This window comes from Hyperoodon ampullatus (genome assembly GCF_949752795.1).
Source record: "Hyperoodon ampullatus genome assembly, chromosome: 2".
Classification (NCBI taxonomy): domain Eukaryota; kingdom Metazoa; phylum Chordata; class Mammalia; order Artiodactyla; family Ziphiidae; genus Hyperoodon; species Hyperoodon ampullatus.
In genome coordinates this window covers 718,801-742,748 of record NC_136915.1, presented here as the reverse complement: position 1 = coordinate 742,748, position 23,948 = coordinate 718,801, and the positions used below count along the sequence as shown (strand labels likewise).

Genomic DNA, 23,948 nt, shown 5'->3' with positions numbered 1-23,948 from the left:
AAGGTTACACCTCTGGCCCTTCCTGAACACAGACCCTCTGAAGCAGACCCGGCATCGTCTGCCCAGCCCACTGCCCACGTTGGCCTGACTGGCACCCCTCCCCCACCCCCACGCCCGCCTGCGTCCCTGCTGCTGACCCCTCCCTGTCCCCACCGCTGCCCGGCTCATTCCAGCTCAGCCTTGGCCCTCAGCCCAAGCAACATCTCCTCTAGGAATCTTCCGGAGGTCCTAAAGTGCCCCTCCCAGCACTGGCCTTCTGGATTGCGGGGTGTGAGTGGGAGGCTCCGGAATCCCCAGGGTGGGCCCAGGGCCTGCTGGGAGATTGCACAACAGGCTCCGATGAAGGAAGCCACAGCCCCCGTTTTCTCATTTCTGAAATGGGGAAGTGCTCCTGCCCAAGGTTTCTGCCTGAGGTCCAGAATGGACAGACTGCCATGATTAGACACACACCTGCACAAGTTCCTTTTAGAAAGGGCACAGGAAGGGTGCCTGCTGTGTGACCTTGGCTAGTTACCAGGCCGGAGCTGCCTTCTCTGCAGACTGTCCGTGCCCTAGAAGGTTCTTGGGAGGCCTGGCCAAGCATTAGTATTATTATGTTAATGATCATATCCAAAAACATAGCTCAAAAGGCTTTTCTCTTCTGTGGGTGTGGCTGGGGGGTCACTTTGGGGAAGCGGTTGGGTTTACAAAATAACCAGATGGGGAAGTTACGGAGCTTGAGAAATCCCCCCAAACTCCCGCCATCCTTGCCCCCCTTTCCACTCACCCTTGATAACCCCGTGGCCCAGTGGTCCCAGGACAGCAGTGACAGATGTCCTTTGCTGTGCCCAGCTGTGTTCCAGGTCTCTCAACACAGGGCAAGGAGTCCCGGCCAGAGAAGACTGTCAGCGGCAGGTATGGGGGTGGAGAAACCTAGAGACCAGGCTGCTGCAGAGGGCTCCGGTCCACACATGGCCTGAGCCAGGCGCTCTGTGTCCGGGAGACCCTGGTGTAGAGAAGGAACAGTAGCTGGCAGCCTACCGGGCTCATCCACAGTGGCCCTGCGTCAGCTTATTCACAGACGCATCCCAGGAGCTAGGCACACCGTTGCGACACTTGACTCAATGCCGTGGTGGTGGGTAACGCGTCAATTCAGCACGCCTTGGGGGAACCCACCGTGCCTGGACATGGGGGCGCGGGGGCGCAGCTCCCCCTTGGCCCCCTTCCTCCCTCCTCTCCGGGCCCTCCAGTGAGGGGGTGGGGGGAGGGAGGGAGAACAGTGTTGGCAAGTCACCCTCGAGGGGTCCCACTTGAGACGCCCGGCCCAGGGCCCCTCAGGTCCAGGTGGTGTGCAAGGACCCGCCGGGCTGCTTGGGGTGGGCGAGGCCCACGAGGGCAGGGGCCGGGCCGGGGCCGGGCCGGGGCCAGGCCGCTCCCTCCAGCTGTGCCGGCAGCCGAGGGGCGCAATTCTGTCGCAGCTGCTCACACCGAGTTTTGGTTCCGAAAACACTTTCCCTGGTAGTTACGGAGCCCGCGGCGGGCGCTGTCACCACTGGCGGAGGCCGCAGCCAGCCAACCTGACCCGCAGGGTAGAGGAGCGATGGCGGATGGGGGCGGGGCGGGGCCCGGGTCCAGCGAACGTGCTTGGAACACAGCGTGGTGAGTGGGGACCAGGGGTCCTCCTGGGGCCGGCGCTCCTCCCCACCCGGCGGCCCCCAGCCCGGCGCCCTTCCTTGCCCCCGCGCCCCACCCCCCAGGCCTCCACTCCGCCCCCAGTCCCGCCCCTAGTCCCGGCCCGGCGTCCGTGCGGGCCGCCCCACACGCGCGGGGCGGGGCGGTGGCGGAGCGCTTGCGTAGGGCTCCGGAGGCGCATGCGCGCGGCAGGCGGGGGGGCGCGCGTGCGCACTGGCGGCGTGGAGGCATTGATGCTAGGCGGGCCGGCGCCGCGGGCCGGGTGGCCGTGGGGTAGGGGGTGGCCATGGGGCAGGGGGCGGCCGCGGCGCCGGGGACCGGCTAGCGACTGCGAGCGGCGGCGGGGCGGCGGGACCCGCGTGCTCGGCCCGGCGAGCGAACGGTGAGTGCGCGGCCCCTCGGCCCGGCCCGCCGCCCGCGGTCGTGGGGTCGTGGGGTCGTGGGGGCGCGGCGGGGGTCGCGGGGACGGGGGCTGCCTTGCCTACCGTGGGGTGTGGAGCGGGGAGGCGCTGGCCGGCCGCTCCCTGCCCCGGGCGCTCGCGCAGGTGTCCGGGCGGCCGGACCTCGACCCCCGCGTCCGCGCTGTGGGGCGGCTTGGCGGGTCCGGCCCTCACGCGGAGCGGTCAGTTAGGGGTCCGCGTCGCGTTATTTATCCTCGGAAGGCGCGTTTGCGCTCCGAGCCCAGCGCCCACCCGACGACCCCGGAACCCCTGGTCACTGCCTCCCCGTCCGGCGCGCTCTGGTCCTCGTGGGAGCCGCCTCGCCACCGTGTGCCGGGCCTGAGTCGGGTGGTCCTCACTTCCAGCTGGACGACGCGCTCTGCTCCGGCCGTGACCTTTGCTCTGCCGCGGGGACCCGCGGACCCGGACAGGCAGGTGCGGTAGCGCGGACGCCGGCCTCGGGCTTCAGGTGCTCCCGGGCCTGCCGTGCAGGTGGGCGTGGGGTGGGCTCGGCGACGGCGCCCCGGGAGATCGCTGGGCGCTGGAGAGGAGGCCCCAGTAACCCGCAGGACGAAGGGGCGGGCGGTTCTTTACCGGGGGTGCTGCCCTTGTTACCAGGTTCGGCTGCTTGCCGCTCGAAAGCAGATTCTCGAGAGATAGATGTTGGTAGGTAAGGAAAGGTTGCTTTATTTCGGAGGGCAGCAAAGGGGGAGGGGGGCGGGGAGGGCGGATGCCTGTCCAAGGGCCTCCTCCCCGCCCAAAAAGGGGGCAAGAGCTTTTATAGACAGAGGGAGGCGGCTACATGCAGAAACAATGCAGTCAGCTCTGACGGTCATCTTGAAGCTGGTCATCGGTGGTCTGACCAGCGTCATCTCGATGTTTTAGGTAGAGTTACTCTTCAGTTCCAGGGTCGGTTTGTTGCCATTTCCTTGAGGCCAGTGCCTGGTCCTCATGTAGTTCACTTCTTCCACCTGGTGGGGTTTCAGTGTCTACAAGACGGGCCCCAGGGGAGGGCTCCGAATATTCCCTATGGCCCTTAAGGAGGAACAGAGGTCCTTGAATTTGCCTAATGACTGCACTGTTATTATTTGGTCTCCTTGGACTGTTTTCCTCTGTTTCTGTATTTTCTCGCTTCTCTGATGAAACCTATTCTTTGGCTCAAGGTTTTCCACAGACAAAAGGCGGGCTGAGGACACGGAGGGGCGGGGCGGGGCGGGGGGTTGGGAAAGGACCATCGCGTGCTGCTCCGTTTCAGTCCCCCTTTCCTTTGGTACTCCTCAGTCTTGGGGAGGGCCGGGTACGGAACAGGAAGGGGGATAAGGTTTTGGGTAGAGAGGTTAGTTGGCAGGGGAGCTCGGGTTTAGTTCCATTTCTGTTTCAGTTTTCCCCAAGTGTTTGAGGGAATTGGGCAATGACCTCTCAGCTACTTCTTGCTGAAGTGGGGCATAGTTCTGCCTAATTTGGGGAATGGACACAGAATTGGAAATAACTTCAAGCTCTGTGCTTACCATCAATATTTTGTATTATGAGAACATTACCTCTCTCCTTGATGACTTTGTCATAGTACCTGGACAAGCATTTGAAAATTGGTAGACATTTTACAATGAAGATAATAATCAAAATGCATCTTCGGGGCTTCCCTGGTGGCGCAGTGGTTGGGAGTCCGCCTGCCGATGCAGGGGACACGGGTTCGTGCCCGGTCCGGGAAGATCCCACATGCCGCGGAGCGGCTGGGCCCGTGAGCCATGGCCGCTGGGCCTGCGCGTCTGGAGCCTGTGCTCCGCAACGGGAGAGGCCACAACAGTGAGAGGCCCGCGTACAGCCAAAAAAAAAAAAAAAAAAAAGCATCTTCGTATTAGTCTCTGAATGTATTGTTTCTTAATGGTTAAAGCAGATGTACAGTGTATGTTTAATAGGCCATAAACAGGCTGTTTTGGTTAGCCTAAAGTTCACATGAAATCCTGTGTAAGCCAGAATGACTTCCCCATACCTCAGTATGTGAAAATTTCCTCCATCATTTTCCCCTTTTAATTGTAACTCTTTCCATAGAAAGCATTGATAGTCAATATATTTTTCCAACGTAGCCAGAGTGGCTCAGATGCCTGCTCTGGGTCCATTCATGTCCCTCGGTGCTAGGCCTCTTTTTGTTTATATATTTGCCTAGTTGTCCACGTTGGGGGAAAACGAATCCGATATCATGAACAGGCTCAGAGGTATGTTAATCGGGAAACACTTTATAGGCCATACATCTTATCATTTATATCCAGTTCTCACACAAACATTGTACATGTGCCTTAAACAGTAAACTTAGAGCCAGCATACACAGCATGAGTAGTTATGCTCTGTGACAACTTCACTGGACAATTTTTTCCATCCTGAACATCGGAGTCAAAAGTATGGTTAGAAACAAAACATAGCTTTCCATCAGAATTTTTTAATTTCTTACTCAGTTCAACAGTAAGGTCTGAAAGTTATCAAATGTTTTCCATATAATTTAACATACCAAATAATCCTAATTAGTTTAGAAAAAATATTTTTCTCTTAACAGAGAGAGAAAACAAAATTTAGTCTTGTGTCAGTTTACTGTTAATAACAAAATTCATTTACTTAATTAAATTTAGTCTAATCTTAATCCTAACAACATACAAAATTCTTTTCTCCAAGTTACTTTTTTTTTTTTTTTCTTTTTTTGCGGTACGCGGGCCTCTCACTGTTGTGGCCTCTCCCGTTGCGGAGCACAGGCTCCGGACACGCAGGCTCAGTGGCCGTGGCTCACGGGCCCAGCCGCTCCGTGGCATGTGGGATCTTCCCGGACCGGGGCATGAACCTGTGTCCCCTGCATAGGCAGGCGGACTCTCAACCACTGCACCACCAGGGAAGCCCTCAAAGTTACTTTTTCATAAACATTTTATCACTTTTTGGATCCATACAAATTTGTCCTTTTTTTCCCATCCAACCAACTGTAAGACAAAATTATTGCCATCATTTTTCCTCAGCGAAAATATCTCCGTTCTTTATACTTTTCTTCTCCGACAACACATATCCTACTTGCTTTACACACTGAAATGCTTTCCTTATCATTTTTACACATTACAATTTTTAACCCTTGAAAACCTTAACAAAACCAAGAAACAAGTAATTGAACTACTTGTTATATCAGTATTTTCTGATGGGCAAACTTAAGAACATATTCCATAACCTCTAAAAACATACACTTTTTCATAGCACAATTTCTCTTTAATGTGTTACAAGATGTGTGTTTAAGTGGTTGAGAATCTGCCTGCCAATGCAGGGGACACAGGTTCGAGTCCTGGTCTGGGAAGACCCCACATGCCACGGAGCAACTAGGTCCGTGAGCCACAACTACTGAGCCTGCACGTCTGGAGCCTGTGCTTCGCAACAAGAGAGGCCGCAACAGTGAGAGGCCCGCGCACCGTGATGAAGAGTGGCCCCTGCTTGCGGCAACTAGAGAAAGCCCTCGCACAGAAACGAAGACCCAACACAGCCAAAAATAAATAAATAAATAAATTTAAAAAAAAAGAAAAGAAACCCAGACATCTTTAGTTTTACTCTTAGTCTTGGCAAGAAGACAGGAAGTAGGTAAATTGAGATTTGTTTGATTTGTAAGTGCTTACTTTTTCTTTTTAAGCCAATTAAATAGAGCTCTTTGCAAATTAACCAAAGACAAAGACACATATTGAGACATACATACATCCAGACAGAGATCTCAGTTGTTTCATCTTTTTACGTTTCATGAATTAGGCATTGCAATTAAACTTATCAGTTTATGAATAACTGTCCGAATAGTCAAATTTACACACTCAATTTTAAAAGGCTTTTATCCCCCCTCCTTTTTGTGTCTTGAAGTTTTACTAATTAACCCAAGGCTGAAGTCTCAGGCAAAGTGGGCTGTGTTTGTATTTCAAGAACACGATAAAAGTTAACTTCAAGTTTTTTCCTAGGCATATTTTTGTTCTCTCAGGGTCAGAATTCTGAAAACAGTATTTTATCAAGCTAGCTTTCTCTAACTGCATATGCAAAAGAATCAGTTTGGGAATTTCAGAAGAGTTTCATCTTAACCAATTTTCTCCAGAGTCTAAAGAATACTGTTGCCATACGTTGGTTAGAAAAAATCATCTTTCTTTTTCTTTGTCATAATTTCATAGCTAAAAAAATTGTTTTTAATGAATTGAACCTGAATTTCCCATTTGACGTAAGACATCAAAGATACCAATCACATAGATGGGATACATGCTCACATACCAAAAGACAGATCTGTTGCACATCCTCTTCAAAGGACGACCAGTATGGAATCCCAAAACAAACACTTCCCCAATACAAACGGTCCTTGACCATAAAAGACGTCAGAATCAATTGGCAAAATGCCCAGATAGCACTTTGTGCTCACAAACAGTTCTGAACGTCAGACACACATCAGAACCAATTGGCAAAAATGCCCAAATAGCACTTAGCGCTCACAAATGGGAAGGTTGCCTGGGTGCACACTGGTGGACTTACCCGGCCTTGGAGCTGGTCAGCTCGTCCCAAATGCACGTTTCATTTCCACCAACCAAAAGCGAAAGTTGGCAGCCAGTGCTGAGCAGGGGAGAAACAGGGAGGATTCCCGAAACAAATGGATTCAGCAGCTGCTGGGAACGTCCCCTAAAATCCCCCTCGGGGCTGGCTAGCCACAAGCAGCTGGCTGGTCGCGGCTTTTCCCGGCGTGTTTGCCGTAGCCGGTGGCTCTTCTCTGGGAGGCCCAGGGAAGCCAGACGGTACGAGAGCACAGCCCCACCGTCGGGCGCCAAAACCTCTTACCGAACCCAGGTCCGGCTGCTCGCCGCTCGAAAGCCAATTTTCGAGAGACAGATGTTGATAGGAAAGGAAAGGTTACTTTATTTTGGAGGCCGGCAACTGGGGGGGTTGGGGGGGAATGCCTGTCCGAAGGCTGACCCCCCCCGACAGTCAGGGGGCAAGAGCTTTTATAGACAGAGGGAGGGGGCTACATGCAGAAACAATGCAGTCAGCTCTGACGGTCATCTTGAAGCTGGTCATCGGTGGTCTGACCAGCGTCATCTCGATGTTTTAGGTAGAGTTACTCTTCAGTTCCAGGGTCGGTTTGTTGCCATTTCCTTGAGGCCAGTGCCTGGTCCTCATGTAGTTCACTTCTTCCACCTGGTGGGGTTTCAGTGTCTACAAGACGGGCCCCAGGGGAGGGCTCCGAATATTCCCTATGGCCCTTAAGGAGGAACAGAGGTCCTTGAATTTGCCTAATGACTGCACTGTTATTATTTGGTCTCCTTGGACTGTTTTCCTCTGTTTCTGTATTTTCTCGCTTCTCTGATGAAACTTGTTCTTTGGCTCAAGGTTTTCCACAGACAAAAGGTGGGCTGAGGGCACGGTGCAGGGAGGACCATAGGGCGCTGCTCCGCTTCGCCCTCAGGTCGGGCTTCCCTTCGGGCGTGGCCCCGGCACCGGGCGGTCTGGGGTTGGTGCTGCCTGCTCGCCTCCTGACCCCTAACGGCACAGCGTCGTTGCGTGGGAACAGGCAGATGCGTGTGCAGATAGTTGGTGAAGAGGTGCTGGGGGGCTGCGTGCAGCAGAGCCAGGTGCCCAGAGCGGCACAGGCCTGTGCTCCTCATCGGCCCCGCGAAGGGGGCCGCCGTCCTGGGGCCCCCGCCCTGGGGCCCCCTCGGGTCTCTGATTCTCCTCCTCACGTGGCCGGGCTCTGCCAGTGTGTGCGCCCAGTTCTGTCACTCCCTCGCCGGCACGGGCATCACTTACTGGCGGGAGGAGGGCAGTGTAATGTTGGTGCCTCTCCGTGGTGATAAGCGGTAAGCTTTGCTTTGTCATTACTTCAACAGGCCCGTGTTGAGGGCTCGCAGCAGACATCACGTTATTGTGTTTATATTCGTGTGCGTGACTTTTACTGGCTGGCATCCCCACCTCTTTGGGAACTACTTTATGTCCGCATACTTTGTTGTTGTGCTCCAACACATTTTTCCTGTTAAAACTTCCCAATGCAGAAGTTTTTTAAAAATTAGATTTGTGCTGTCAGGAACTTCAGTGAGCTTGGATGGAGTTAAAATTTCATCCTTTTAAAACGTTAAAATAGCAAATAAACTTGGATTAAGTGTGAGTCATGATTTGCCATTGTCACAAAATACACTGGAGATAAGTTTCAAAAGCTGGTTTTCATATTTAATATGAGTACTTTATTATTTTTTTTAATTTATTTTATTTTTTTTTTGGCTGTGTTGGGTCTTCGTTGCTGTGTGCAGGCTTTCTCTAGTTGCGGCGAGCGGGGGTTACCCTTCGTTGCGGTGCACGGGCTTCTTATTGCGGTGGCTTCTCTTTTTGCGGAGCACGGGCTTCAGTAGTTGTGGCTCGCAGGCTCTAGAGCGCAGGCTCAGTAGTTGTGGTGCACGGGCTTAGTTGCTCCGCAGCATGTGGGATCTTCCTGGACCAGGGCTCGAACTCGTGTCCCTGCATTGGCAGGTGGATTCTTAACCACTGCACCTCCAGGGAAGTCCCTATCCTTCTTTTTAAAACATGTCTTAGCTATTCTAGCACCTTTGCCTTTCCATATATGTTTTAGAATAAGCTTGTCCATAGCTACAAAAAAAATCTTGCTGAGATTTTTATAGAAATTGCATTAACCCTATAGATGAGTTTTGGGAGAACTGGCATATTTACTGTGTTGAGTCTTCTAACCCACGATCAAGGGTGTCTCTCAGTTTATTTCATGTTCTTTGGTTTCTTTCATCAGGTTTTTTAAAATATGTTCAGCATACAAATCCTCTACATGTTTTGTTAGATTGCATCTAAGTACTTTTTAGGTGACTGTGGATGATACTGTCTTTAATTTCAGTCTCCACCTTTTTTGCCTCGTTGCCCAGGCTCGGACTTGCAGTACCGTGCTGGTTAAGAGTAGTTGGTTCCCAGTCTTAGTTTTTCACCATCAAGTTAACGTTAGTGGTAGGTTTTTTCTAGATGCTCTTTATCAAGTTGAGGAAGTTACCCTTTATTCATAATTGCTGAGAATCTTTACCATAAACGGGTGTTGAATTTTGTCCAGTGATTTTTTGTGCATCAGTTGATGTGATCAGCCTGATGAAATGATGGATTACATTCATTGAGCAGGCCTTGCATTCCTGGAATAAGCCCCACTTGGTGATCGATTTATTCTTTCTAAACATTATATGTTGTGTCTCCATTAAGGATGCGTCAGATAATACGAAGTATTACCCCAAGACTCAGAGTAATCTAATTCTTAAACTACAAGTAGAAGCTGAGATGGCATCACCTGAGTATTCAGCTGTAGAATAAATTAAATTTCAGCAATTGTCCCAGGCGTGGTTGAGGGCTTGTTGGGGAGTGGTTTTGGCCCTGGGTAATGTGCAGCTCAGAAGACCCCTGCACTGCATTGTAGGTGGAGGTTGTGGGAATGGGGGAAGTCACTAACTTTTATCATTTGCAACATTGTTATTTACAAATAGAAATTCACCTCAACCATTTAAATGAGAATTACTTTGAATGATTTCTTCCTTTGAGTATGTTGTCCATAATATCAAACAAAATATGTAAAAATCCAGTGATTATAAAATGAATTTTAAGCTTTTTGAAGATTTCAGCGTCATAGGATTTAATTACTTTCTTATCCGTATCTTCTCAGGGTTATAGTGATCTTACTAGGTAGTTATTTCTGTACCTTCCTGGGATGATAGAGTTTTCCACACCCTCCTAGGATTACAGCATCACCTGCCCAGCACAGGCTGCAGGCCCAGTTGGTTTTAGGGCAGGCCTTCCTTTGCAAGCAGGTTTCAGCCTCTTGCAGCTGGTGCTGTGCCAGGAGAGTGGTCTTCAAGTTTTGTTTGGCCAGAGGTTTGGCATTATTGCCTATAATGATTGTCTGTTGATCTTATGTGTTACTGGAAAGTGGGGTATGCCCTGGTAGAAACTTATTTTAATTTAGGAGGGGCTAAGTCAAAGGCATGGCTTCCAGAAGACGAGGAGTGGAGTCTACAGGGTCCTCTCCCCTCCCGGGACCCTGGGCCAGCTCGTGCCCTGGGCCTCTCTTTTGGGTCCCGTTGTCTGTGTCCACTGTGGCCAGGCATGGGGGGCTTAGGAGTGCTGGCCCAGATGCCAGCTGTGTCCCTCCTAGCTGTGTCACCTTGGACTTCGGTCCCCTGGATGCTCCCCGCGCGGCTCCTCGCGAGGGTAAGTCAGGCGGTTTGAGTCGAGCGCTGCGACGGGGCCTGGCCGGGTCAGTGCTGGTTCTGCCGCACCCTGGTCGTCCTGGTCTGGGGTAAGTGTCCACGTTCCTGCAGCTGTGACCCTGGCCTCCCTGGCCTGCTCTTCCTTCTTGCACAGATAGAGGGATGCACAGCCTTGTCTTCTTATTTATTTATTTATTTAAGCTGCGTTGGGTCTTTGTTGCTGCGCGCGGGCTTTCTCTAGTTGCAGCGAGCGGGGGCTACTGTTCGTCGCGGTGCGCAGCCTTCTCATTGCGGTGGCTTCTCTTGTTGCAGAGCACGGGCTCTAGGCGCGCGGGCTTCAGTAGTTGTGGCTCATGGGCTCTAGAGCGCAGGCTTGGTAGTTGTGGCGCACAGGCTTAGTTGCTCCGTGGCATGTGGGATCTTCCCGGACCAGGGCTCGAACCGATGTCCCCTGCATTGGCAGGCGGATTCTTAACCCCTGTGCCAGCAGGGAAGTCCAAAGTTGGAATCTTTTGCCTTTTTTTTTTTTTTTTTTTTGCGGTACGCGGGCCTCTCACCACCACAGCCTCTCCCATTGCGGAGCACAGGCTCCGGACGTGCAGGCCCAGCGGCCATGGCTCACAGGCCCAGCCGCTCCACGGCATGTGGGATCTTCCTGGACTGGGGCACGAACCTGTGTCTCCTGCTTCGGCAGGCAGACTCTCAACCACTGCGCCACCAGGGAAGCCCTTACCTATTTTTTTTTTTTTTTTTTTTTTTTTTTTGCGGTACGCGGGCCTCTCACTGCTGTGGCCTCTCCCGTTGCGGAGCACAGGCTCCGGACGCGCAGGCTCAGCGGCCATGGCTCACGGGCCCAGCCGCTCCGCGGCATGTGGGATCTTCCCAGACCGGGGCACGAACCCGCGTCCCCTGCATCGGCAGGCGGACTCGCAACCACTGCGCCACCAGGGAAGCCCCCTTACCTATTTTTTAATTGTGTTGTTTTCTTACTGAGTTTTAAGAATTTTTTATACATTTTGGAAGCAAGTCCTTTGTCACATGTACGTTTAACAAATATTTTTTGTCAATCCGCAGCTTGTATTGCCATTCTCTTAACAGTGTCTAATGAAGGGTAAAAGATTTTAATTATAATGAAGTTCAATTTGTCAAGTTTTAAACTTTGTGCTCTTTGTGTCCTGTTTAAGAAATCTTGGCCATATCCAAGGCCACTAAGATTTTCTCCAGTGCTTTCTTCTTAAAGTTTTATAGTTTTTATTCTTACATTTAGGTCTATAATCCATTTTGAGTTAATCTTTGCGTACCGTGTGAGAAGAATTTAACTTCATACTTTTAGACGTGGCCATGGAGTTTTTCTAGAACGGTTTGGAGAAAAGATTGTCCTCTTCCTATTGAATCCCCTGGGCACGTCTGTTGAAAATGATTGTGTGTGAAGGTATCTTTCTGTTTCCTTCATCTCTGTGTCTGTCTTTATGTCAATACCACATTGTCTGGTTACTGTAGCTTCAACAGATCATGAGATCAGGTAGTATTAGTCCTCCAGCTTGGTTCTTTTTCAGTTTTTTTTAGCTATTCTAGGTCCTTTCGATTTCCATGTGAATTTTAGAATCAGCTTGCTGCTTCCTATGGAAAAGGTTGGATTTTGTTTGCTGGGTTTGGGAAGACTGTCAGTCACGTTGGGGAGAATTGAGATCTTGACAGTATCGTGTCCTCCAATCCGTGAACATGGTCTGTCTCTCCACTTACTTGTTTCCTTTAAGTTCTGTCAGCAACATTTTGTGGTTTTCAGTGTACAGGTTTTACACTTTTAAAATAGAGGTATAGTTGACATAATTTATTAGTTATTGTTTGTATGGAACATAATGGTTCGACGTTTGTATATATTGTGAAATGATCACAACGGTAAGTCTAGTTGAATCATCACCGTATATAGTTACCAACTGTTTTTCTTATGGGAGCTTTTAAGATCTACTCTCTCAGCACCTTCCAAATATACACTACAATATTGTTAACTGACGTCATGTGATGTACGTTACGTACCGTGACTTATTTATTTTATAACTGGAAATAGGGTTTACACTTGTTTTGCCAGCTATATCCCTATGTATCTTATATTTTAGTGCTATTGTAAATGGTGTTTTTAAACTTCAATTTCTTTTCCTTTTTGGGGGGGGGGCAGCACCTCACAGCTTGTGGGATCTTAGTTCCCCGACCAGGGATTGAACCCGTGCCCCCAGCAGTGGAAGAGCGGAGTCCTAACCACTGGACCGCCAGGGAATTCCCTGCCTCAGGAGCTTTTTAAAACTACTGATGCCTTTGGTCAAAGTCAGGTGTGGGAATTAGTATTTTCCAAAGCTCCTGAGGTGCTTGTACAGTGCAGGTGGAGGTGGGGGATGCCTTTGGCCTTACCGTAGAGGCCCCAGGCTTTTCTGGAGTCCTTAAACTTTCCTTCTGCCCTCCATGCCGTCACCCCACGTTGTCTCTTCTGGTGCTGGCATCTGCGTCGTGGTCTCTGTCGTGGTCCCTGCCGCGATGGCCCTGTTTCCCTTGCTTGTTCAAGAGGCGACGTGAGCCGTTGGCAGGCTACCCTGCTGGGTCTTCCTGAGCAAGGAGTCCCGCTCTCCCTCTGCTTCCCAAGGACAGGCAGGTCCTGAGGCCCCAGCAGCGCGTGGCACTGCCGAAGCTCTTCCACTAGTCAGCAGTTCTCTTAGAAAATGGCCTTTGGTCCAGGTTTTTCAGCGAGTGCAGTTCTTTTCATCCCTCGTCTAAACTGGCTCATTTATTGTTGCTTTTCTCCAAACTCTACCCTTCTGTTTCTACTTCTCAACCTACTGATTTCTGCCTGTATTTTTGTCACCTCTTCTGCCTTTCTTAGGCTTGTTTTATTCCTTTTTTAGCTTCATTGACTTAGGCCTTAGCTCATGACTCCTAATTCTCAAGGACTTCAGCACAGCTCAATGGGGGGCATGGACTTTGGGTTCATGCTTTACCTGTTCGATCCACCGTCACGGTGGTTTTGATACCTCTTTTGAGCCCTCAGTTGGTTAGGAGAAAATTCAAACATTCCCCAGTGGTTGGAGGACTGTTGTTTTGTTTCTGCTTCCATCTTTTCCTGCTTTACTGTGTTGTGGTTAGAAGATGAGGGTGTCTATCTTTACTAGTATTTGGAAGTTGAACTTTTCTTTGAGGACCAAGTACGTCAGTTTTGGCCAGTGTTTCATTGGCACTGGATTAAAGTGCAGGCTGTTTGCAGGACATGGAGTTCAGTGGGTGCCTGCTGGTGGTCTTATCAAGTATATTTATCCAGATTTTCTGGGCCGAGAGGCATTTAAGACTGCACGATGGTAATAGCTGTCTCATGAAAGTGCACCCCCTGGCATGTGGCCACACCCCAGCTTGGTAGACCCCTAGCTCTTCTGGATTCACTAAAAACCACAGGTAGATTCCCGAGTTCTTAAATATCTTTGGGATGGAAATAGACTATTTGCCAAGTCCTTTGGTAAGTTGACATCAGTCATTTTCCCCCTGATAGGGCGGGTGTAGGTGTGTGTATACGTTGTTTTGTACACAGATATTTACTGTATTTTATTAAATCAAGGCATCCGGGATTTTCGGGCCGAAGTCCTCCTCGTCCATCAACTACAGAAATGGAACAAGAAACAGTCAGCGGGAGTGCGGAGCTGCGTGCAGAGGCGGCCTCCTACCGCTGCTCCGCGTGCCATGAGGACGAGGACTGGGGCCTGGGCCACCCCATCCGGGGCCGCGCCAAGTCCCGCAGCCTGTCGGCCGCGCCCGCCCTGGCCAGCACCCGCGAGTTCAGGTACCAGGCCTCCTCTGGGCCTGTGTGGGCGCTCAGACACGCGAGAGGTGGGCGCGCTTGCTCCCACAGCTCCCAGAGGGCACCCCCCCCACCGTGCCCACACACTGCGCAAGGTTGAGGTGCGTGGGTGGGGCCCGTGTGCCGTCAGCGTCACCGGGGCCGCCCGCTGCGGCGCCAGCTCTGGCACAGGCGTCGAGGTGCCGGGCAGGCTGCGGCAGTGCCGGCTTCAGAGCCATGAACGCCACCCGGAGTTTTGGGAGGAGCTGCCCGAGCTGACACTGCCGCGGGTGCAGGGGGCCCGGCGGACGGCACCCTCGCCTGCTGGGCGGCGGGCGGCCAGCTCCCAGCAGAAGCGTCCGTGCAGAGTCGTGTCGTCCTCCCGTGTTGGTGTCCCTGGCACTGCAGGGGGTGCGTCTCTGGGCGGGCGGCCTTGGCTGCTGGCTCTGTGGGGTGTCGCGCCCGAAAGGGCATTGAACCTGGTGTGGTGGTAGCAGGTCAAAGGTGGCCTCCGCGTGTGGGTGTCTCCAGGAGGGGGGTTGGGGACGTGTAGCCACAGCCGCTGTCAGAGTTTGAGTGGAACACTGACTTAGAAAAGCCTGGTCTAAACTGCATTTCCTAAAATCTTATAGTCCCCAGAGGCCCCAGGCCGTGGCTCGCGGCTGCTCCCTGCACGTTCTCAGGAGCCGGGGAGGGAGCCCTTGACCAGACTCTGGCTCTGCTGGGCTAGGCTGCCCTTCAGGACACAATAGAAAATCCGTTTTGTCTGCACTGGGATCTGGAGAGTTCTCTGAGCCATGAGACGGGCCGTCAGGGACGAAAGCAAGTTTGCCATCTGTGTTTGGCTATCTTTGTGCCAGTAGTTTTGGTGCAGAAAGGGACCATGAGGGGACTTCCCTGGTGGTCCAGTGATTAAGACTCCGCACTTGCACTGCAGGGGGTGCGGGTGCGATCCCCTGGTCAGGGAACTAAGATCCTGCAAGCCGCGTGGTGTGGCCAGAAAAGAACAAAAAAGAAAGGGACCATGAGGCCACTGGAGCTGGCACTCTGTGTGACGGTGGACACAATCACGTGTCACCGTGGGGCATCCACATGGCTCCCAAGGGCTGGTGCTGGACCCTGAGGAGAGGACAGGGAGGGCCACCTAGTGGTATTGTCCCCAGGACGTGTGCTGGCCACAGTGCCCTGTGAGTCACTTTTCAGTTATTGGAAATGTTGGGTCACTCAGGTACTACCTGTTTTTATTGACAGCACAACTCAGAATGAGTATTTTTGTTAGAATCTTAACCTGGATGACTTGGGGATAGTTTCTGAAGTCTTGATTCCCAAGTATAGGCCCAAAAGCTTGTCTTCAAATAGACTTGCCCAGTCAAGAATTCAGATTCCCAGGCCCTTCCTCTGGGTTGAATCCCCTTGTTCTGGGGTGGGGCCTGGGCACCTGCACTGGTTTGGGGTCCTTATTCTAAGGAGTATTTCTAAGTGTGCCCCCTCTAACGGCTACACGGACAGCGTGTAGCCCTCCAGCCAGAGCTCTGGGGATCGGGGCAGGGTCTTCCAGGACTGTCACATGGGTGCTGGGCAGATGACGCAGTTTACATCATTTGGATTAAAAATATTTTGGAGAGTTTAACACAGTCTGTGCCTTGTCTACACGTGTGTGTCTTTCAGCCGACTGACGGCCCCTGCCCTGTGCCTCTCCCCACAGGAGGACCCGCTCGCTACACGGGCCATGCCCAGTGACCACTTTTGGACCAAAGGCCTGCGTGCTGCAGAACCCCCAGACCATCATGTGAGTCTTCTGGGAGGCTCCACAGGACTGTTGTCCAGGGGCCACTGGAGTGTGGGAGGTTCTGGCTCGGGGGGCATGAGTGTGTCGGGCGGCTTCTGAGGCCCCAGGAGGCCACGCGGCGCTGTCTCCGACTCGCTCGGGGCGAGAGAGTGGGTGAGGCCTGCTTCTTGGGTGCAGTGGGTCGGAGGGGCCTCGACTCGTATTTAGAGTTAATTTGCTTTTTACAGGAAAAACTCTAGGAGAGAAAAATAATGTATTTCATGCTAATGCATTTGGTGGGTCAAATATGTTTCTCTTAATTATTGAAATGCAGAGATGTCAGTTGGCATTTTTAAAAAGCTGAGTTTACTTGTTTGAGAGATACCCTGTCTTGCGGGCACAATTTTTTTTTTTTTTTTTCCTTTTCTTTTTTTTATGTAAGCTCTGTATTTTAGCGACAGCCAGAGGGCAGTGCAGCTTGGGGGCCCATGGCCGTGTGGGGCTGGCTGAGAAGCTATTTAGAAGCGAAGCAGTTCGGGCTTTTTCACTGGACACTTGAACCCAGCTCCCGTCTCTACCCGTCCAGCACCTCCTCCAGGTGCTGGATGGTTCCAAAGAGGGGAAAGCTTTGCTCCTTTGCTCTGTGTCGTGTGTGTCTTAGGGGAGAAAACACTCAAATGGCTTCGTGGCCACAAGAGCTTTGTGTTGAAACAGCAGAATTCCAGGTTGGCACTGCCACTGTGCCTGGCGGTGGGCTCACCACCGAGTGGGCCGTCTGTGCCCCCTCCTTCTGGGGAGCCATGGCGGGTTCACCTTCTGGGGGGGTCAGACCAAGGGCCCAGGAGGGCTTCTGCGACTCACCGCCCAGGGGGCCTTGCTCCCTGCAGCCGTCTGCCTGTTCTCAGCGCTGGCCCAGTGGGCGGACGGTGCTGGGCCCCCGGGAGCTGCTGTGCTGTGTGGACCCTGGTGACCCAAGGGCGGCCTGGGCACTGGGGTAACTGGTGTCAGTGCTTCTACCGTCCAGCTGCTGCCCTGGCTCTCTAGTCGCTGCTGCTGGACACGGGCAGGTCCTGCCCACCTGCTGCGCCCACCCCGCAGTGCCCCACGTTTGCACTCCGCACAGCATCCACACTGGTAACCAGCCCCCCAGGCGCCCCACGCCCTGCTGTGTGCACTGCCCCAGACTGCCCTGCCTTGACCTTTCACCGCTGCCTGGGGGCCCCTCCCTGCCCTTCCTAGTCTTGGCAGTGCCACTCCCTCCTCGTCACTCAGGGTTCAGCGTAAGTGCCGCCCTGGGTGGCCTCTGGCCATCCAGCCTTGATTGGCTGTCACCTGCTCCCAGCCCAGCCCACGTCACAGGCGTGTGTGTGTTTTGGCCTCGTGAACCTCGGGTGGGGTCACGGGATGGCATCTGAGCTGCTCCCCGAGGTCAGGTGGGATCGTGGGGAGGGGTGCTCTGAGCAGAGCGGCAGGTGCTCCAGAAGCGTCTCTGAGGCACTGCGCCTGGCACAGTCCTGCCCTGGGAGGACAGGACTCCACTTCCCCATCTTGTCCCTGGCCCTCCCAACACCGTGGCTGGTGGGGCAGGGATTATGTGCTAACCTGACTTTCCTCTGATGCTGAAAAGCAACATACTGTAGAGGAGTTGACTGCAAGAGACTTACTTCCTACTTTATTCTCTCAGACCTCACCATGAATGTGTATTTTCTGTTATGTTGAAACATGTGGAATTGCCAACATCTGACGCCTTTGGCTTTTGAGACAGGGCTCAGATGGGTCCCCCACTGAGCTGTCAGACATCCCTGCCTCCCGTCCGGCCTCCAGAGCCTCTGTGCCAGGGAGGGGCCAGCACCGCTCTTTGCAGTGATCCAACAGGAAGTGACCGGTTGGTACCTGAGACGAGCTGATGTCACTGCGGTGGCTCTGGCTGGGCGCGGCTGAGTCTCGGGTCTTGAAGGGCCATGAGTCTGGCCCACCTGGTCAGTGGAGGGGGGGCTTCATCATTCACCTCGGCGGCCAGGCAGACTTCCGCTGACCCGCCTGCCCTCCCTCCAGGCCCGGGGCCAGGTGGAGTGACAGGAGGCCCGCGAGTGCCCGCCCCTCTGCCTGCAGGCCCCTCCCACGGGCCAAGCCGGTTCTGCCGCCCAGCGCTGTCGTGTGCGGCTGGATGGGGCCCATCCTGACCGCCCAGGGCAGCATCCTGACCGCCCAGGGCAGCAGAGCTTGGCGGCCAGCCTCTGAAGAGCAGGCGTCTGAGGTCTGGCCTCTTTGCTGTTAAAGGCGATTGGACAAGAGGATGGTGTGAACAGTAAGAAGATCAAGTACAGTTTGTTTGGTTTGATTTTTCATTTTAGGAAGTTCTCTTGACTTGTTGTTTTATACAACATTTAACAAGTTACGGTATGTCTTGCTTTCAGTTCTGAGGGTACAGAAAGCAGGGCTGTGGTGCAGTTGCACATTCGGGGCGTCTGGGGGGGCTGGTTCATGTGGCCCTCCCTGTCAGTCACGCGTGACCGAGATGCTGGGCACCGAGCCCCGCCCTTCGCCGAGCCGCGTGTGTGACCCGGGCTGGTGGAGACCCTGGCAGAGGAGGTCATGAGTGACCCCTGCCCTCGCAGAAACGCCTGGAAAGGGTGAGTGATGGTCAGTCAGTCACAGCCTGGGGCCAGGGACCCACTGCTCTTTTAATGGTTCACGTCATGGTTTGGAGAGTTGCTGTCGGGGTCGTCAGGTTTTCAGGGAGGCTGCGGCCACGAGGCGTGACCTGGAGCTGGTGTCTTGATTGGGGAACTTGCGACAGAAGGGAAGTCACTGCCTGCAGCCTTCAGGGCTGTTTCCCAACAGGCGGAGGGGTGTGCTGCCAGGCCGGGCGGGCGCCTACCGGGCGCCCACAGCGGTGGGAGTCCTGGCGGGGCTCGGCCTTGGGACCCCCGCCCCTCAGGGAGGACCTGCTGCCCGCAGACCGTGCCAGCCCCCCAGCGCTAGGGACCATGGCCGAGCGCCACAGGACTTGCAGAGCTGTCGTTGGCAGGCAGGCCTAGCTGACTTTTTTGGGGTTTTGCTTTTATTATTTGAGCAGGTTTAGGTTCTCAGCAGAAGTGAGGAGAAGGTACAGAGATTTCTCACGCCCCCCACCCGCCCTCCTCCAGCCAGCCCCTCATCGACATCCTTGCAGAGGGTGCATTTGTTACACACGATGAACCTGCACTGACACATCGTGTCACCCACCGTCCCTAGTTGACACCAGGGTCCCTCCGTGCGGTGCGTCCTGTGCTTTGGACAGACGTGTGACAACACGTGCCCGCCGCTGGAATCTCCAGGGCGGTCTCACTGCCCCAACTCCTGCCAGTGACTTTAAAACTGGGTGGCTTTTAACTGTGAAAGTTACGGTCACCTGAGTTGCTCACACAGCGGTGTGGACGTGGGGCTGTGCCCCCCTTACGAGTCAATGGGAGGCCTGGGTTTCCCGGGACAGAGTCCCCCTCGGCGGGTCCGGGTGCGTGTGGGGTTTCCTCCGCAGCAGGTCCCGAGTAAGCCTTGCTCCAAAGGAGCCGCGGGCAGGGGTGTAGTCGGGCAGCCAGAGGGAGGACAGCGCTCTGAGTGCACCGAGCGCCCACGCCGGTGCAGGAGACACACTGCGGGGACGGCCCAGGGCCCGTGCGAACGCTCGTCTCCCCTCAAAGGCACATCCAGGACCCTGCCAGCCAGCGGCTGACATGGAACAAGTCCCCAAAGAGCGTCCTCGTCATCAAGAAGATCCGGGATGCCAGCCTGCTCCAGCCCTTCAAGGAGCTCTGCGTGTACCTGATGGAGGTGAGCAGGGGCGGCCGCAGGGGTGGGCTCAGAGCCGGCTCCTGCCCGGGGTTCCAGGGCTCTGATCCCGGGGCTGCTCAAGTCAGGAGGCTCTGTAACCCAGCGTCACCGAGCCTCCAGCAGCTCAGCAGCGTGTGAAGTGAAAAAACGGTCGCGCTTTGTCACCGAGAAAGAGCTGCCACCGCCCACCCCCCGCCCAGCATCCTACAAGGCCAAGCAAGGCAGGAAGGAGGCTTCGTGAAGACCGGCCCGCCCTGGCCCGGCTCTTACCGGCAGGGCTGACTCACCCACGTCCCTTCCAGGAGAACAACATGATCGTGTACGTGGAGAAGAAAGTTCTGGAGGACCCGGCCATCGTGAGCGATGACCGCTTCGGGCCAGTGAAGAGGAAGTTCTGCACATTCAGAGAAGGCGAGTCGTCCGGTGGGGCCTCGCCCGGGTGGCCACGCCTGGCAGCATCCGGGGTGTTTGATGGCTCTTCTGTGTCCACCGTGTTTTCTAGATTACGATGACATCTCCAACCAGATTGATCTCATCATTTGCCTGGGAGGAGACGGGACCCTGCTGTACGCCTCGTCGCTCTTCCAGGTGAGGCCCCCAGACGCCACCTGAGGATGGCGATAGAGCAAGTTTGCAAACGATACCAAGGGCTGCATCTGCTGTCCGGTGCTAGACACTGTGACAGGCCAGGAGTTTCCATGCACCTTGAGGCGCCGGTGCAGACGGTGCACCAGAGAGGGGGGCCTGGGGGCGGGGCGGGGGCGGGGCATGGCCTGGGGGCGGGGCATCCCCGGAAGGGCGGGGCATCTCCCGGGGGAGCCAGCATGTGGGGCCGAGTTGGTGGACGAGCGTCCGCGGCAGGGGAGGGAAGCGGCTACAGGCCGAGTGTCCGGGGGCTCGGGGGAGCCTGGTGGAGGCCCCAGACCGCCAGGGGTCTGCCTGGGAGCCCACCCTCACGCTCCTCAAGGCAGGGCCCCTGGAGTGACCCGGCCGAGGTGTGTTAGAAGGTCAGGTGTGGCCTCCAGAGAGCGGCCTGGAAGTGGGCAGGGCGGCCAGCAGGGCAGGAGGGTAGGGCCCGGCGGGGCCTGGGGCCTCACATCCGACGGTGTGAACCCGCTGAGGCCGGCAGAGGATGAGGGCGAGGGTCCTGGGGCTGTTCCGCCTCCTCAGAGCTGCCCATTCTTCCTCACCTCCCACCGTGGGAGCCCCTCCCCACCCGCCCGCTCCTCCCTCCTCAGCGGAAGCGGCGCGCGGGGGGCCGCAGTGCCGCCCTGTTAGGCGCCCAGAGTCCCGTCCTAGGCCCCCTGCCCCCGGCTGCCCGCACTCCTCTCCAGCGGCTCTGTCGAGGTCTCCCCGCCGCTCCCTCCTGTCTGCCATGGCCGGTGGGCTGGTCCGTCCTGCCGCCTCCGTTCTTGTCAGCTGCCCACACCGCTCTTCCCCTGGCCTCCCTGACCCCCCGCGGGCCGAGCGCTGTCACCCCGAGTAGCCCTGCCCCGCTGCAGCACGGCAGCCCCGCCGACCACACCAGGCACCGACCCTGCACTCCCGTGCCCGCCCCTCCCAGGGGTAGTCGGGGTGCGGGTCTCTCCGGGCTGGGGATGGCTCGGGTGGCTTTCGAGTGGGCTGGCCAGCTGAGTGACCTGCCTCATTGGCTCACAGGGCAGCGTGCCTCCGGTCATGGCGTTCCACCTGGGCTCCCTGGGCTTCCTGACCCCCTTCAACTTCGAGAACTTTCAGTCCCAAGTTACTCAGGTGATACAGGGTGAGTCAGAATGTCCCAGAACCCACGAGCAGTTCTGAACGTGGGATCATCTTATGTGATTTGGGGGCTTTTTTAACAATGCAAAGAGCAACACTTGAGTGTTTCGGGATTCAGAGAATTCTAAATTTTGAACGAGTCAGACGTTTTTTCTTAACAGTGAGAAGTTTGAGCTGATCACGGGTTTAGGCTACCATACGTGTCGAGTAGCAGTGAATTGATTTTCACAGAAGCACAGGGTGTTGCCCTCCATTTGGGAGAAGAAAGGGGGGTCCCTGGTCGATGGGAGGGTCTCTCTTCCTGCAGTACCACCTCCCCCATCCCTGCTGACTTCCCTGCGTGTGACCCCTGCTGGCCCCCAGGGAACGCAGCTGTTGTTCTCCGGAGCCGGCTGAAGGTCAGAGTCGTGAAGGAGCTCCGAGGGAAGAAGGTGGCCGTCCCCAACGGGATCAGCGAGAATGGGGTGCTGGCCGCGGCCCTGGACGCAGAGGTCGGGAAGCAGGTCATGCAGTACCAGGTCTGTGGGCCTGTCCCCCACAGGGCTCAGGGCCTCGCCCTCGGGCAGGGGTACAGGGTGGCGGCTTTGGTCTGGACACCCCCCAGCCCTGTCCTCGGGACCTTCCAGGGAGCCCGGGAGCAGCTCGTTGCTGCCCGGCCCCCTCAGCTTGCGGCGGCCTCACCCACAGGTCTTAAACGAGGTGGTGATAGACAGAGGCCCATCCTCATACCTGTCCAACGTGGACGTCTACCTGGATGGGCACCTCATCACCACGGTGCAGGGCGACGGTAGGTGGGCGTCAGGCCCGCCTGGGGGCTGCACATGGGGTGGGGGCGGGCGCTTGACCGTGACCCTCAGCCTGTCCCACAGGCGTGATCGTCTCCACCCCAACGGGCAGCACGGCGTACGCAGCCGCCGCCGGCGCCTCCATGATCCACCCGAACGTGCCGGCCATCATGATCACGCCCATCTGCCCCCACTCGCTGTCCTTCCGGCCCATCGTGGTTCCTGCGGGGGTCGAGCTGAAGGTCGGAGCCCACCCCCCGGCCCTTGTCGGGTGGAGCCGGTGTGGGGCCTGCGGTGCTGACCTCCCGCCTTGCTGGGTGCTAGAGGGGCTTTGTCCACCCTGGTCTCCGTCGTGTGGCCCGCGCCCCCAGGGGTCCGTTCGGCGGGGGTGGTGCTGAGAGCCAGGCCAGCCCTTCAGGTGGGCTCTCAGCCTGAGTGGGTGGGGACAGTCCTTGCTGGAGGGGATGGGGGCCCGCAGGTGAGGAACGGCCACTGCCCGGCATGTCCCCCACGGCGCGTCCTGGCGTCTGACTGGCCCTGCCGCCCTTCCACGTCCACTCTCCTTCCCCTGCCCCTTGCCCCCCACTGCAGGCCACCCCCGGGCCAGCGAGTCCCTGATGTGAGCCCTGGTGGGTGGGGCTGCGTCTGCTGGACGCAGAGAGCTGGGGGCGGCGGGGGGGCGCGGTGCTAGAGCCAGGGCCCTGGGGCTGGGGTCAGCACGACGCAAGTTAATGTTTTCACAGCCTGGAACTGACCTTGGCACGTGGTGGGCATTGGGGTCGCCTGTGAGGTTCCTCCCGGCCGGTGCTGTCCCCCCGGGGTAGGGTCCACGGCGCTCGGCTGCGCTCAGGTAGCCCACACCTGTCCTGCTTGACCCGTCAGATCATGCTGTCACCGGAAGCAAGGAACACTGTGTGGGTGTCCTTCGATGGACGAAAGAGACAGGAGGTCCGCCACGGAGACAGGTGTGTGGGCCACGGGGCCGCAGCGGGTGGAGCAGGTGGGCTGAGGGCCCATCTCTGTCTCGAGAGAGAGCGTCACGGTCCTGGGCCTGGGGTGACGGCCCCCTGCCCGCCCTTCCCACCGCTTATCCTTCCGCCACCCTGCTCCTTGGGGTCCCTCTGGACCTGGGTGCGTCGAGGGGGTCCCTGGTTCTGTCCTGGGGGGCACAAGAGCACCACTGAGCCCCCAGTTCCTGGCTGTTCTCAGGACCAGACCGGAAAGTGGCAAGGTGCCCAGGCCCCCAGGGCACTGTAGGACCTGGGGCCAGGCTTTGCAGCAGGTGGTGTGAGCAGAGCTGAGATGGTCCCCGGCCGGACCAGGGAGGGGTCTTGCTCGGGGGGTGCGGGCTGGGCGCTCGGCGGTTCTAGGAGGGGCCACGTTGCATCTCTCCTGCTTCAGCATCAGCATCACTACCTCTCGCTACCCGCTCCCCTCCATCTGTGTCCGCGACCCCGTGAGCGACTGGTTTGAGAGCCTGGCACAGTGTCTGCACTGGAACGTGCGGAAGAAGCAAGCCCACTTCCCAGAGGACGAGGAGGACGCGGACGAGGAGGATGGGGCGGGGCGGGCAGGGAGCTAGGCCTACGGTCCTGCCGTCTGCACTCGGGACGGGTGGACCTGAACGCGCGTCGTGAGCGTCACGGGCCCAGCGCCAGTGGCAGGTGCCACGCCACTTGT

At 55.8% G+C, this 23,948-nt stretch overlaps 1 protein-coding gene across 1 annotated transcript; it reads left to right on the top strand.

Annotated features, from left to right (window-relative positions):
• Positions 1-1,579: 1,579 nt before the first annotated feature.
• Positions 1,580-23,850, top strand: NADK (NAD kinase; the record flags this gene model as incomplete). Its single annotated transcript, XM_079696381.1, has 12 exons — positions 1,580-1,638; positions 13,926-14,147; positions 15,850-15,933; positions 19,596-19,725; positions 20,028-20,148; positions 20,228-20,313; positions 21,385-21,487; positions 21,847-22,001; positions 22,171-22,270; positions 22,341-22,510; positions 23,151-23,233; positions 23,670-23,850. The coding sequence occupies 12 exons, from the start codon at positions 1,580-1,582 to the stop codon at positions 23,848-23,850; spliced, it is 1,494 nt and encodes a 497-aa protein (XP_079552507.1).
• Positions 23,851-23,948: the final 98 nt, after the last annotated feature.